The sequence below is a fragment of the Mandrillus leucophaeus genome, unplaced genomic scaffold (assembly GCF_000951045.1).
Source record: "Mandrillus leucophaeus isolate KB7577 unplaced genomic scaffold, Mleu.le_1.0 Scaffold39, whole genome shotgun sequence".
NCBI lineage: Eukaryota > Metazoa > Chordata > Mammalia > Primates > Cercopithecidae > Mandrillus > Mandrillus leucophaeus.
In genome coordinates this window covers 2,735,572-2,749,771 of record NW_012104142.1, presented here as the reverse complement: position 1 = coordinate 2,749,771, position 14,200 = coordinate 2,735,572, and the positions used below count along the sequence as shown (strand labels likewise).

Here is a 14,200-nt window from a genome sequence, read left to right as displayed (position 1 = left end):
GAGGAAAATGAACATCTGTATGGTGCCCTAAAAACTGCCATTTGGAATTAAATCAGAGAACTCTTAGACAACGACAACCTCTCAAGGCACCCCCTCTACCTCCCTCATTGAAAACTCCCCTCCTCTTTGGTGAGTTTTGTTCACCCCTCCAAACATACTAGCTGGTTCACAAGCCCTGCTGGGTTCACATGAGACTGGAGATCCAGAGCAGCCGACGCCCATGAGCTGCTTCTCACAGCGAAGGGTTATTGAACTCCCCAACCATCCTTCTGCCTGGAGATGGATTTTCATTTTCCTTCCTCCCTCCCTGGGAGGGAATGACCCTCTGTGAAGTGCCCACTAAGGTGAGTAACCAAGCAAAGTGAGCGAAAGCCTGGATGATCCCCAACAGCCAAACCGCCAGCCCCTCCCAACAGAGTGACCTCTCCTCCCCTGGCAAAGTGGATGCAACTTAGTCTATCATCTCCATGCCCTACCATCACCACGGCCGGCCCCCCAACTCCCCGTGCTCCACACTAACTGCAAATCATCTCTCTAATGGAGATGCCTCCTCCACTTCTTTGAAAGCCATTTCCCTACAACAGAGCATGAGAGACCACCACTACTCCTTCCCCAATAGCTGCAAGGTGATCGCTCCAAGGTGGTCCCCATCTCTGAGCTCAGAGACTGCTGGTTTACTTTAAGGCAGGCATGGTGCCCATTTCTTTTTCTTTTTTCTTTTTTCTTTTTTGAGATGGAGTTTTGCTCTTTTTGCCCAGGCTGGAGTGCAATGGCATGGTCTCAGCTTACTGCAACATCTGCCTCCCGGGTTCAAGTGATTCTCCTGACTCAGCCTCCTGAGTAGTTGGGATTACAGGCTCCCGCCACCACATCCAGCTAATTTTTGTATTTTCAGTAGAGACAGGATTTCGATGTGTTGGTCAGGCTGGTCTCGAACTCCTGACCTCAGGTGATACACCTGCCTCGGCCTCCCAAAGTGCTGAGATTACAGGCGTGAGCCATCGCGCCCAGCTAATTTTTGTATTTTCAGTAGAGATGGGATTTTGACATGTTGGTCAGACTGGTCTCGAACTCCTGACCTCAGATTGTCCGCCTGCCTTGGCCTCCCAAAGTGCTGGGATTACAGGCATGAACCACTGTGCTCGGCCCATGCTTCTCATTTCTAAAACACTTATGATTGAGATGAGTCACCAGCTAGACCAACACCCCAAATCATCCACAGCATTAAAGTCAATGAAGAAACCAAGGGGGAGATTTCAGGCTCCTGCAAAGGGAAGGGAGAATTTTTTCTTTTTGGTAGGTATCGAGTTCAGAAACCCTTTCAAGGTGTCCTCTTTAATTCTCTGGCCAAGGAGAGGGAATATGTACTAGGCTGAGACGGCAGGGAACATGAACTACTGCCACCGGCTGGATTACTGACTGCTTCTCAGTTTCATCAGCCTCTGCAGGGCACCACTGAGCCAGTGCGCTTCTGCAGAGAAGCAGAGGGCTGATTCACAGCTCTAGGGGTTGCCACATCTTGGGGGCAAGTTCTGTTCTTTCCGCAGGACTCTTGAGAGAGAGCTCCTGGTCTGATCTGGTTCCTTTCTCTCTCTGATTCCCGAGCCATGCTGTTTTCTAAGGAACAGCCTTTGGGAGCCTTCTAGACACCTGAAAAAAATATAAATTACTCTTCATGTCAGGAGATCGCCAACGTGAGGGGCCACAGCCTCCCCAGATAGAGCAATGGAACCTGGGGGTTGTCTTTTGAAACAACAGCTTCAATATACACAACTATCTGCAACAAACCAGAACAAAGCAACACCTAATTCTGCTGATCAAAGCTTCAGACCTCCAGGGATGTTCACAAAAAATAAACCTGTGAAAGCCAAGGTGCTCGCTGGTCCTGCAATGCATGAGACCCGGGGCCAGACACCTCCCTGTTTCTCTCTAGGCCTCTCTCCACCCTCTCCACCTGCGGCTGGCTGGGCTTTAGTGCACAGGGACATGGAAATCAGAGGAAGAATGGAGGGAATTTATTCCTTCAGCTCCCTCCTGCAGGGTTACAGCAGGCTGGATGTGTCTCAACCCATCCCCAGACAAAGTCACTCCCTAGGTTCTAGAAGGACTCCCTCCCACCCACCACATCAGGGTTGAGCTGGAATGGCCTCCCTATTACTAGTTTTTAGATAGAATGCACAACCCCCTGGGGTTCCTACACCTGCTCTTAAAATATCCTCAAGGTTGCAGTGAGCCAACATTGCACCAACTGCACTCCAGCCTGGGCAACAGAGCAAGATTTCATCTCAAAAAAAAAAAAAAAGAAAATCCTCAAATTAGGCTGGCACAGTGGCTCACACCTGTAATCCCAGCACTTTGGGAAGCTGAGGTGGGAGGATCGCTCGAGCTCAGGAATTCAAGACCAGGTTGGGCAACATAGTAATACCCCATCTCTATGAAAAATTTTAAAAATACAGAAATTAGTCAGCCATGTTTCTGTATTTTTTGTGCACTTGTAGTCCCAGCTACTCAGGAGGCTGAGGCTGGAAGATCACTTGAGCCCAGGAGTTCAAGGCTGCAGTGAGCTATGATTGAGCTACTGCACTCCAGCCTGGGTGACAGAGTGATATCTTGTCTCAATAATTAGAATAATACAATTTTTAAAAATTCTCAAATTGCCTAATCTGAGTATGCCATTGCTTGTTAAGACTCTGACTAACAGAAACATCAATGAGGCTTACATAGAATACTCAAGTATTTATTATGCCCTTGAACCAATGGCTTTGACATGTTGTAAATAGGAACACTAAAAGACCCTCATCTTGACCCAGGCCATAGACCACCAGGCCATGAGGATCCCTCTTTGAAAACCCAGGCTAGACACACTTGATCCCTTGCACAGGGAGGCCCTCTGGTCCCTCTGGAATGAAGCATTCGTGGAAGGCCCGTCTTTCTGGGTTTTCCAGTCTGGTTGGTGGGCAGTTGTTCACCCACAGAACACAGGGGTCTGAGTCTTGGGCCTGAGGACTGACCATGCCAGGGGGAATTCCATTCCAGGGAGACCCCTTCAGGGTAAGGAGGGCTGAGCATTTGCTTGCATCTCACTGTCAGTTGGAATGAGCACAGCTGGGAGGATGCAAAGAGCCCATGGCTGGGTTTTGGCACTGGCTTTGTAACAACTCTAGGGCGAACACTGGCAGCACCTTTGAAGGGCTAGAAAGAAGGTGGAATGTTAACCATCGGCTGTGAAGGGAGTACCCCTGCTTTGTACTATTTCTTCTTCAACTGTCTCAGAGTGTTCTGTTAACGTGCCTGGAATATCTGCCTCGCACGGAATGGGCATGGACGTGGCTCACTGGCGTCTTGGGAGGGATGAGCCCGGAGTGTGCTCTGCTGTCTGTCCCAAGCGAAACTCTAGGCCTCTCCTCCATGGCCCCCAGCCTTCTTGCACTCTCTCCTCATCTTCCAAGGCTCTGAAGCACCAATGTCCTTGTGTCCTCCCTCCTAGATGAGGTGCACCAGGAGGGTGGAGCAGGCTGAGCCCAGCGTTAAGCCCAAGCACAGATAAAAGGACATCACCACCCCCGTGGCCTCGGCCAGCTCTCTGGGCACAATCTTAGGCCCATAGAGGAGGGCTAGGGTGCTGAGGTAGCCGTTGCTGAGCCCCAGCAGGGAGCTGAGGAGTGCAGGGTACACATCGGACTGAAAGACCACGGTCTTCAGGTGGACGCGGGGCTGGTAGTTACAGAGCACAAAGAGGGGGATGAGGCAGGTCCGGAGGAGCACGAACCCTGGCAGCGCCTTGCTGTTGGGCCCTGGCACCTGGATCCAGGCGGTGAGCTGCCGGCCACACAGGTCAGCAAAGTTGTACAGGAGGAAGGTAGTGAGGGGGATGAAGAACTTGGTGGTCCACAGTGAGCCTGAGTCCTTGTTAAGGGACTCGATGTTGGCGCAGACGGCAGGGTAGATGAGGCTGGTGATGAAGAAGACATAGGTGACACAGAAGCCCAGGCTGGCCGTCTTCTTCAGGATGGGGCGGAGAGGGGGCGTGTGAGAATCATTGAATCTGGAGGCCACCAAAGGGACACTGGGGGAGTCCTGAGGAAGTTCCTCTTCACCAGAAAACACACGGGCCACAAGAACAGGCCTCATGTAGTACCTGCGGGGAGGAGACAGGGCCACTGTCAAGCAGGTTGTTTGGGATCTGAGTCAGCATAGCCAGGGATGGGCACTCAGAACAGAACTTTCCAGCCCAGCATGGAAAGCCCAAGCCCCACATGCCTACAGTCCCAGCATTCCCTGAGATGATGGATGCTGTCGCGAGGTGGTCAGAGGAAGGCCTGCACTGTCCCTGGCCTGCCTGCCAGCGTGGTGGGCATGCCACGAGCAGGGACAGAGGAAACCAGGACTGACCAACGCATAGTGAATCTGGGCCCCTGTCCTGGCTCACCTGTTTTTGTTATGTTTTAGGAGAATAGAGGTAAAATAGTATTAAAAATGCAAATTTCTAAAATGATAAAATGAATACATGCTTGATACAACAAACCCAAATAATACAAAAAATAAATGGTATAGTATTAATAGAAAGAGGACTCTGACCTCTTCCCACTTCTGATTTTACTCCTTAGTGGTACTGGCCGTTAACATTCTAGGCCAGGCCTGATGGCTCATGCCTATAATCCCAATACTTTGGGAGAAAGAGGCGGAAGGGTTGCTTGAGCCCAGGAGTTCAACATCAGCCTGTACAACAAAGTGAAACCCTGTCTCTACAAAAATGATGATAATAATAATAATTTAAAAATAAAATTAGCCAGGGGTGGTGGTATATGCCCGTAGTCCCAGCTACTGGGGAGGCTGAGGCAGGAGGATTGCTTGAGCCCAGTTGTTCAATATAGTGAGCTATGATCACATTACCACACTCCAGCCTGGATAACAGAGTGAGACCCTGTCTCAACAAAACAAAACAACAGAAAAACCAATCTGGTACATACTATTCCATGCACACACAAACAACACTCACACAGTTATATTTCTTAAGCAAGAGTGGGGTCAAGCCATACATATTGTAAAACTTTCTACAACAGTGTAATGCCTAAATACAATATATGTAAATAATATACACAAGTGCCTTATACTAACTGCCTAAATCCTGCATAACTGTGAGACATAAATGAATACATAAAATTGCATAAAGAACAGTATCGCGTGGCCATCCTTCTACACAGGAACACATGGCCTATGTCTCCCTTATGTTACCCTATGATGGTTCACCCAATGGATGTACGATTTAACTGCTCCCCTACTGATGGACACTTAGGTTGCCTCAACTTTTCATTACTACAGACAGTGTTGCAATGAATATCCCTACACATAAATCCTTGCACATGTATTCTAGTATTTTGGTAGGGCAGACTTCTAGAAGAGGAAATTGCTGGATTAAAAGGTTTACACCTTTAACATTTTGATAGCTACTGATAAACTGCTCTCCTAATAGGTATTACCGGTTTAACTCTGCTCAGCACCATTTACCCACCTTAACTGAAGTAACTTGCCCTGTTCATCTCTACCAGAGCACCTGTTTAGTTCCTTCAGAAGATCTGACCACAATCTATAGCAATTGCATTGGCTTACTTGTTTATCATGTGTCTCCTTCGGTAGAAGATAGGTTCTTGTCATGTCTGTAATCCCAACACTTTGGGAGGCTGAGGTGGGCGGGTCACCTGAGGTTAGGAGTCAAGACCAGCCTGACCCAATGGTGAAACCCTATCTCTACTAAAAATACAAAGATTAGCCAGGCATGGTGGTGTGGTGTGCGACTGTAGTCCCAGCTACTCAGGAGGCTGAGGCAGGAGAACTGCCTGAACCCGGGAGGTGGACATTGCAGTGAGCCAAGATCACGCCACTGCACTCCAGCCTGGGTGACAGAGTAAGATTCCATCTCAAATAAAAAAAAAAAAAGAAGAAGAAGAAGAAGAAGAAGACAGGTTCCTGGAGCAAGGACCACATTTGACTGTTTCTAGCTAAATCTTCAGGCACAGAGCAGCCCTTCAACACATAACTGTTGAAAGAACTGAGAAGTAGCCTATAGAAGTGTCTTCCATATCTTCAACACTGAATGTCATCAATCTCTCCAACTTCTGCTACTCTGACCAGTGAGAAAGCTTAGATCATTTTCCCTTATTGTGTGACCTTGCCTGGGCCACTCAACCTCTCTGGGCCCCAGGTATCTGAAAACCAGAAGATACAGGCTGACTGTATTAATGCAGCTCAAACACAGGGAATTGGTGTAGGGGTGTGTGTGTAAGCAGTAACGTGGTTCTGGTTTCAGCCTTGTCTCTGCCTCCCTGTGTGATCTTGGGCCAGGCACACCCCTTTCTGGGCCTGCTTCCTCCTCTGTAAAATGGAGGTTACATACAGCCAAGTTTTGAAGCCCCAGTCAGTCCTCCTACCCTAAGGACCTGCAGATAACTCGCATGTGGGTGGTGGGTGAGTAGGTGTGTGGGAGGGCCGCTCCCCAGAATCGCTCTTGAGTGGCGGTGAATGGGGTGCTTTAGCCAAGAGCCCTGTCTGGTTTCACAATCTATCTAGGGAAAGGAATATTCTTACTTCCCCTCTATTCAGCGTTGTCAGGTCCTTGCCTTAAGTCTGCTCTCAGGAAATTCCCCACCAAGTTCCTCTGGTCACAGCTCTTCCTCCTAAGTTCTTCCAAATTTTCCTGCGTCATCTCACCCTCCCAAATGTAGGACAGGCGAGCTTGCCTTTTCAGGAAGATTTAGTTCAAGCAGACCCGGAAGCACAGCTCTCTCCATGAGCCCCATCCTTAGAGAAGTGTCTATGAGCCCACAAATTCTGACCCTAGTTTTAATCAGCAAAGAAACAGAAGCTTCTGTCCAGGCACAGTGGCTCGTGCCTATAATCAATCCCAGCGCTTTGGGAGGCTGAGGCAGGCAGATCACTTGAGGTCAGGGGTTTGAGACCAGCCTGGCCAACATGGTGAAACTCTGTCTCTACGAAAAATACAAAAATTAGCTGGGCATGGTGGCCCATGCCTGTTGTCCCAAATACTCGGGAGGCTAACTTGAGGATTGCTTGAGGCCTGGAGATCAAGGCTGCAGTGAGCCGTGATTGTGCCACTGCACTCCAACCTGGGTGACAGAGTGAGACTCTGTCTCAAAAAAAGAAAAAGAAAAAGAAATAGAAAAGTCTACAGGATAGCATGGTCCTGGGTGTTCTCTGTCTCACACGCTCAGCTGTAAGGGACTCTGGCCTGCCCAAATGAGACTAGGAACTAGGGTGACCAACCATCCTGGTTTGCCTGAAACTGTCCTGGTTTTAATACTTACAGTCCCTTGTCCTGGGAGCTCCTTTGGCTCTAGGCAAGCAAGGAAGGTTGACTACCCTGCTGGAAACAGACCACCCAAAGCACCAGAAATAGGACATGAGGAAACAGAACAAGGAATGGGGCGACCCTCCCGTTCCTCTGTTCATTCAGTGGCTGCAGAATCATTTAAGGCACAACGCTGAGGTGCCAGGCAGTGTACAGGATGCTGGGGGATGGACAGCCAGCCAGGCAGCAGGAAGCTCGGGGACGTCAGCCTGGAGCCACAGCTAGGCAATTTCTGATGACAGCCCTAAAAGGGCGGGGAGAGCTGGGCAGCCCAGGCGTCTGTAGGTGCCTGGGATACTGCATAGCTCAAGCAGATCAGCCTCCTCCTACCCTCCTGAACCCTGAGGACTGCTGAAGCGGTGAAGAGTCCTACAGCTGAGGAAAGTGGCTCCCTCCCAGCCCAGGGGGAATCGATGTTCTGCTGGAAGGCTGGGGGTTCTAGAGGTTAACGAGGTGACTCTCCTCATGAGGACAGGGAGAACGAATGATGAGAAAGGGCCCTTGCAGTCACGAGCCAGGGATATAGCATGAGCCGGTGGGGAGAGGCTACTCTGGAAACAGCTCCGGTCCTGCCTGTGACTCACCAGATGAGCGAGCTGGGGCATGCTTGTGAACTCTCCTAAGCCTCAGTTTCCCCAGCTCTCAGGTGAGAAAATACAATCACAAATGCACAGATTGTCATAAATCATAAACAAAAATATACACGTAAACTGCTTAGCTTTGTGCCACTGCAAAAAATAGCTTCCCGTGGAACAGAGCCACATCAGGGGCAGATCTCTCCCCAGCTCTGCTGGCTCACGCACCTGGCACACCACTTAGCCTTCTCTTGGTCTTAGTTTCCTCACCCGTTAAATGGGGATAACTCCTGCCTTTCCTATATCAAATAATAGTGGAGAGGAAAATGCTTTGAAAACAATAAAACGTGAGAGAAAGACAAGGGTTGTTTTTGTAAAAAGCAGCAGGAAGCAAAAAGCAAAAGGAGGAACTGGAGAGAGAAAGCAAGAGTAAGACTCGAGGCGAGAAAACAGGTCCTAGAGGTGGAAAGAAGCCCCATAAGGCAGCAAGCTGTCCAAGCACAGGTTTGGAGTCATCTTAAAATCCTGCCTGGCTCTACTACCTACTGGCTCTGAGATTCAGGCAAGTAATTTAACCTCTTTATGCCGGGCACTGTGGCTCATGCCTGTAATCCTAGCACTTTGGGAGGCTGAGGCAGGAGGATCACTTGAGCAGAGGAGTTCAAGACCAGCCTGGGCAACACAGTAAGACTCTGTCTCTACAAAAACTGTTTTTTGTTTTTCTTTCTCTTTTATTTATTTATTTATTTTTTTGAGATGGAATCTTGCTCTGTCACCCAGGCTGGAGTGCAGTGGCGTGATCTCGGCTCACTGCAGGCTCCGGCTCCCAGGTTCACGCCATTCTCCTGCCTCAGCCTCCCGAGTAGCTGGGACTACAGGCGCCCACCACCATGCCTGGCTAATTTTTTGTATTTTTAGTAGAGACGGGGTTTCACTGTGTTAGCCAGGATGGTCTCGATCTCCTAACCTTGTGATCTGGCCCGCCTCGGCCTCCCAAAGTGTTGGGATTACAGGCGTGAGCCACCGTGTCCGGCCTACAAAAACTTTTAAAAAAATAGCTGGGTGTGGTGGTACACCTGGAGTCCCAGCTATTTGGGAGGCTGAAGTGGAAGGATAGCTTGAGCCCAGGAGGTCAAGGCTGCAGCAGGCCATGATTGCATCACTGCACTCCAGCCTGGCCCGCAGAGTGAGACCCTGTCTCTTCAAAAACAACAGCAATTTAATCTCTCTGAACCCTGGTTTTCTAATCTGTGCATGGGAATAATAATAAATAATAATAGTACTGTACTCTAAGAGGAACAGAGGAGTGTGAGTTTGTTTTTTGTTTCTTTGTTTGTTTGTTTTTTAGAGAGACATGGTCTTGCTGTCACCCAGGCTGGAATTGCAGTAGTGCAATCAGCTCACTGCAGCCTCTAACTCCTGGGCTCGAGCGATCCTCCTACTTCAGCCTCCTGAGTAGCTGGGACTAGAGGCACATGGTGCTATGCCTAGCCAAGTTTTTATTTTTTGTAGAGACAGGGTCTCACTGTGTTGCCCAGAATGGGTCTTGAACTCCTGGGCTCAGGCAATCTACTGCCTTGGCCTCCCAAAGTGCTGGGACTACAGGTGTGCTCCTTGGTGCCTGGATAGAGGTGTGAGCATGGAATGAGGTAGAACACATCAAGCTAGCAGGAACACAGCGCTGGAATAAGGGGCTGTGTTTCACCAATGGGAACTACTGTTCACCATGATTAAACGTGAGGCTCCAACTGCTTGGGCGCAGCACAGAGCCAGCTTCTCACATCCACCAGCCCAGCCAATTTGTTGAGCAACTGCTTTGAGCCATAGCACCTAGACAAGAAGCCAGCATAGAATTTGCTGAGAAAAAGAAGCATGGCCATAACTGGACACACAGGAAGGAGGCGCGGACAGTGAGTGGCACCTTTACCTGGCATACTCTAGCCTGGACAGCAGCAGGTAGAGTCCCATGCAGAGCACGAGGAAGATGGTGGCTGTCAGGAAGAAGGCCAGGGCGCTGTCCCTCACATCACTGGATGCAGCCAAGTCCACCAGGGAGGCCACGGCGCTGACTGTCCCGCCCATGGCTCCTCCTGCAGAGAACAGAGGACATGCAGAGATGGTGAGGGGTGGGCGAGGAGGAGGAGTGCCTGCAGGCCCCTCCCTGCTTGGGTTTCACAAACCAAAATAAAAATTCCTCAGTGCAAAAAGTGCCAAAGCTCTCTCAGTGTCCTGAAGCCTCAGAGACAGGGAGGGCCCAGCAGCCAAGCATTTCCAGCGTTTCCTGAGTTTCCAAGGGGGTCGTGTCCCCCTCTCTCTGCCGGACTTGTCAGAGGCTGCTGCCTGAGGTGGCACATGGCCTCCAGGGGACCACCAGTCCGCTGCCTTTCCTGTTGCACCTCAGACCCTTGACCTCCATCTCTCTTTATTGCCCTTCTAGTGGGGGCTGAAATTTTAGATTTAGGGGCAGGAAGTGCCAGAGACCTCTGGATTTCCACTTCTCTGTCCCCAGCCCAAAGCACCCACCAACCAAACTGGGAAGGAGGCCCAGGGGCTGCCTGGAGGCCACCCTTTCTGGGGTATCCTCACTGGCTATAAACCCCCACCATTGCCCACCCATGAGCTCACAGAACCTGCTGTGTACCCCAAGGCGACTGTGGCACCACACACATGTGAATGCATGTGTAACACATACAACACTCACACACACACAGTCACACACCTACGCACACACACAAGCACGCAACCACCCCACCACGTGGAATGTTCTCCTTGCCAATGGCTTTGATACATATTACCCGTGAGACCGTGTGGCTGCCACACCTTTCACCGCTACCTAACAGAGGAGGCCGCACGACTTACTGGGGTGCCAACGGGCCTAGGAGTCAGGCAGACGGACGTGTCACCCTGGACTCTGCTACTTGCTAGCTGGGACCCTAGGGGTAACGTGGCTTCTCTGACTTTACAGTGTGCTTGCTTGTAGAATGGGAATAACAACCCCACCCTGTGTGGTTGCTTTGAGGACTGACTGAGATGATGTTCAGAAAGGGCCTGGCACACAGTAGCCTTCAACAAACACTATGCCCTGCCTTGCCACGATTGTACCGTTGCTTCTGGGAGGCAGCAGACATGTCCTTCTATTCCTTAGAACCCTCACAGCCATGGGTCGTCTTCCTGTGCTGGCCACAAGTCAGAAGGCCTGTGTGCAGCGTTGCTTGGGAACACTGGCACCAGCGTGGGCAGATCACTTACTTTCTTCCCTGCCTATGTTTATTTGCCTGGAAAGTGGGGCTAATACTTGTCCTGTTCATCACAGGTGACTGTAGTGAGGTGGAAACAGGATGATGAATGGAAAAGCACTGACTGCAAGGCCAAGACCATCACCATCAATGTGGGAAGGGCCTGGTGGATGAGCCGGGTTGACTGGCAGGATGAACCTGCCCACTTCAGAAGATCAGAATGTCTATTCCTGAGGAGGCGGGAAGAAGTCTGGGTCTGTGTGGGCATGGCCTGCTCTGTCTCCATTGGGCAGCTCTTACGCAGCACCACTTTCCTGCCCACTGTTGCACGAAGCAGAGGGGAAGCAGGACAGTCAGGCCCCGTCCACCATGGTGTGCCATCACGGCTCCCCATGCTCTGCCTGTGGCCTCTGTGGCTCTACAGAGAATAGCCCTTGGCCCAATGGAGGATCCTTTCCCCAGCCTCCCCACCATAAGTTGTATTAGCCTGGGTAGTACTTGAGGGAGGGCAAAGGTATAAAAATTAGCACTGTAATTAGGAACATAGACTCTAGAATCAAAACATCCGAGTCCAAACCTGGCTGTACTACTTCCAGTTATGTGACCTTCAGCAAGTCCTTAACCTCACTGTGCCTCTGTATCCTCATCTATACAATGGGGGTGTTAATCATACCGGCCTCATAGGGCTGTGATGAAGATTAAAAGGATTAGTACACGTGAAGCACTCAGAAGCCTGCCTGGCGAGGAGAAGTGCCAAATACCAAACAAATCCTTTCTGATTCCCAGTTAGGTGCTTGGCTATTTCTGTCCTTCTCACATCAAAGCAGCAACAACGGGTAAACCCTTTGCCAAGAGGATGCCCACTTCTGAGAAGCTGTAATCCCCGCCTAGACATTTTGTAAGAACTGGGGTTAAACTCAGTAAGACACTCCCCAGCCGCCCCAAGGAAGAGATCTTAACATCACTGCCTACTGATTTTCCTCTCTCTCTTTCCAACTTGTAGAGAATTTACAATATTATCATCAACAACAAACCAGGCCTCCGGGAGCTCATCCTTCATGACTCTCTACTTTTATCTCATCAGTTATGGAAATACATGCAAATGAGGGGTTTAAAAAAACACCAGCGCAAAACAAATGAATTGTTCCTCAGATGCCAAGGCATGTGGAATTCACAGACAGGCTGTGCTGGAAAAAAAGCAAGTGGGGCTGGCGAGGTGGCCTTGCGACCTCTGGGAGACTGGGACACCTTGATATTCCAGGGTGTTGGGTGCCCACAAGGGCCCCATACAGTGGTGACCATGGTTTAGACTCAGGGTCATTAATACTGGCATAGAAGTACTAAACTTCCCCACTTTTCTAAATAGACTTTCTGAAAAATCCACAGGAGACTCCCCATCCCTAGAAGATCACAGGTGGACAGAGGAACCCGAGGACTGCTTGTCAATGCAAATGGTAAGTTTGGTCACTGGCTCCTGGAGAGGCTGCCAGCAAGGATGGAAGGAACTAAGGGGACAAGAGCCTCCTTCTGAGACCATGGTGACAGAAGGGATTAAACCCCATGTCCAGTGGCCACTGCCTTTAGTCCAGAAATGCCCGTTTGAAAGCATCGCTAGTACGTGTTGCCTGCACCCAGGAAACTTAGCAACAGGTCCATTTTTATTTTATCTTAGGCTCAAGTGTTTCCCAGGATACAGCCAGAAGCCTAATCCGATCTCAGAAATGGCAAACAGATTGAAGCTCACATCTAGACTCTGACTGCTGAGAGTAACTGCCTCAAGTGCTGCGCTGAGAAGGATTTAGAAGCTCAGGATGAAAGATAAAGATCCACCAGTGATGTCTGGCACTGGCCTGAGTGGGGAAGGGACATACCCTTGTCAAAGTATTGTCATCCTGGCCACATGCTTCCCGGTGTTATTAACTGAGGGGCACAGCGCAGGTTCCTTGTGAAACTGCTGTCAGTGGGCAAATGTTTAGAGCTCTCCTCTGCACAACAGGGGCATGTGGAGGGGCAGACACAGCAGCAGAGCCTCCAGTCTTGCTCCCAGGGACTGTGGCCTCCTGGCAAAGTACCAATGGTTCCTGACCCACTCTTTTTTACCTGGCTGGGTCACCTGGGTGAGAGACGTGTGTGTCTCCAGCTTAGAGAACAAAACTGCCAAGGCCTCCGGAACAGGCTCATCAACATCAGCATCAAACGTCAGCTAGAGGGGTCAGACCACGTCGTGCACAGGCACACCCACGGAATACCAAAGCTTGGGGGAGCTGGGGATGAGAGTTTATTCACTGAGCCATCAGCTCCGAGGGGACCAGTGCTTGTTCATCTTTGCATCCCCAGGACATAGCAGGTTCTCTATAAAATCAGAAAGGAAGAAAAGACAGAAGGAAGGAAAGGAGACAAGAAGGGGAAAAAAGATAAGGAAAAGGAAAAATAGAAGAGGAATAGGAGAAGGAGGGAAGGAAAGGGAAGAAGACTGGTTTCAGGAACTGCATTTTGTAGGCAGACCATGTTATCCAAAAATAGCTGCAACTCCATCTCCCCTCCTGCCTACCTTCTCACAGTCACAGTGGGGGAGACTTGCCTACTCTCCCAGAGGTGGGTCCATCTGTCTCGAGTCTGTGTGAGCTTATGGCTATGGTAGAACTGACCCTATGTGGCTTCTTTTGCTAAATCAGAAATAAAGCTTCTGCCTGGATCTCCTGAAATGCTGGCTTTTGCAACCCAGACACCATGCCATGAGGAAGTCAAAGTTGCCATTTGAGGTCCACATAGAGAGGAATGGAAGTCCTTGGCCCCAGCTCAGCCCTGGCTAAGCTTCCCGCCAGCAGCCACCACCAACACGCCAGCCAGGAGAGCGCACCACCTGGAACTGGATCCTCCAGCTCCCCGTCGAGCTGTGCTGGCTGATGCCATGGGGAGAAGAGAAGAGCTACACCTGCAAACTCCTGTCCGAGCTGCAAATTTGTGAGTAGTAGAAATGACTGTTGTTGTTCTAAGCCACTAAGTTTTGGGGTAGCTTGTTC

At 50.2% G+C, this 14,200-nt stretch overlaps 1 protein-coding gene across 1 annotated transcript in view; it reads right to left on the bottom strand.

Annotated features, from left to right (window-relative positions):
* Window positions 1-2,716: 2,716 nt before the first annotated feature.
* The window catches only part of SLC29A3 (solute carrier family 29 (equilibrative nucleoside transporter), member 3), a 62,986-nt gene continuing 51,502 nt past the window's right edge, over window positions 2,717-14,200 (bottom strand). Inside the window, exons 5-6 of the mRNA XM_011991080.1 lie at window positions 9,869-10,031; window positions 2,717-4,138 (exon numbers count right to left, since the gene is read on the bottom strand). Of these exons, the coding sequence (XP_011846470.1) occupies window positions 3,484-4,138; window positions 9,869-10,031 (818 nt within the window). The 3' untranslated portion in view covers window positions 2,717-3,483. The remainder of the gene's footprint in view (window positions 4,139-9,868; window positions 10,032-14,200) is intronic.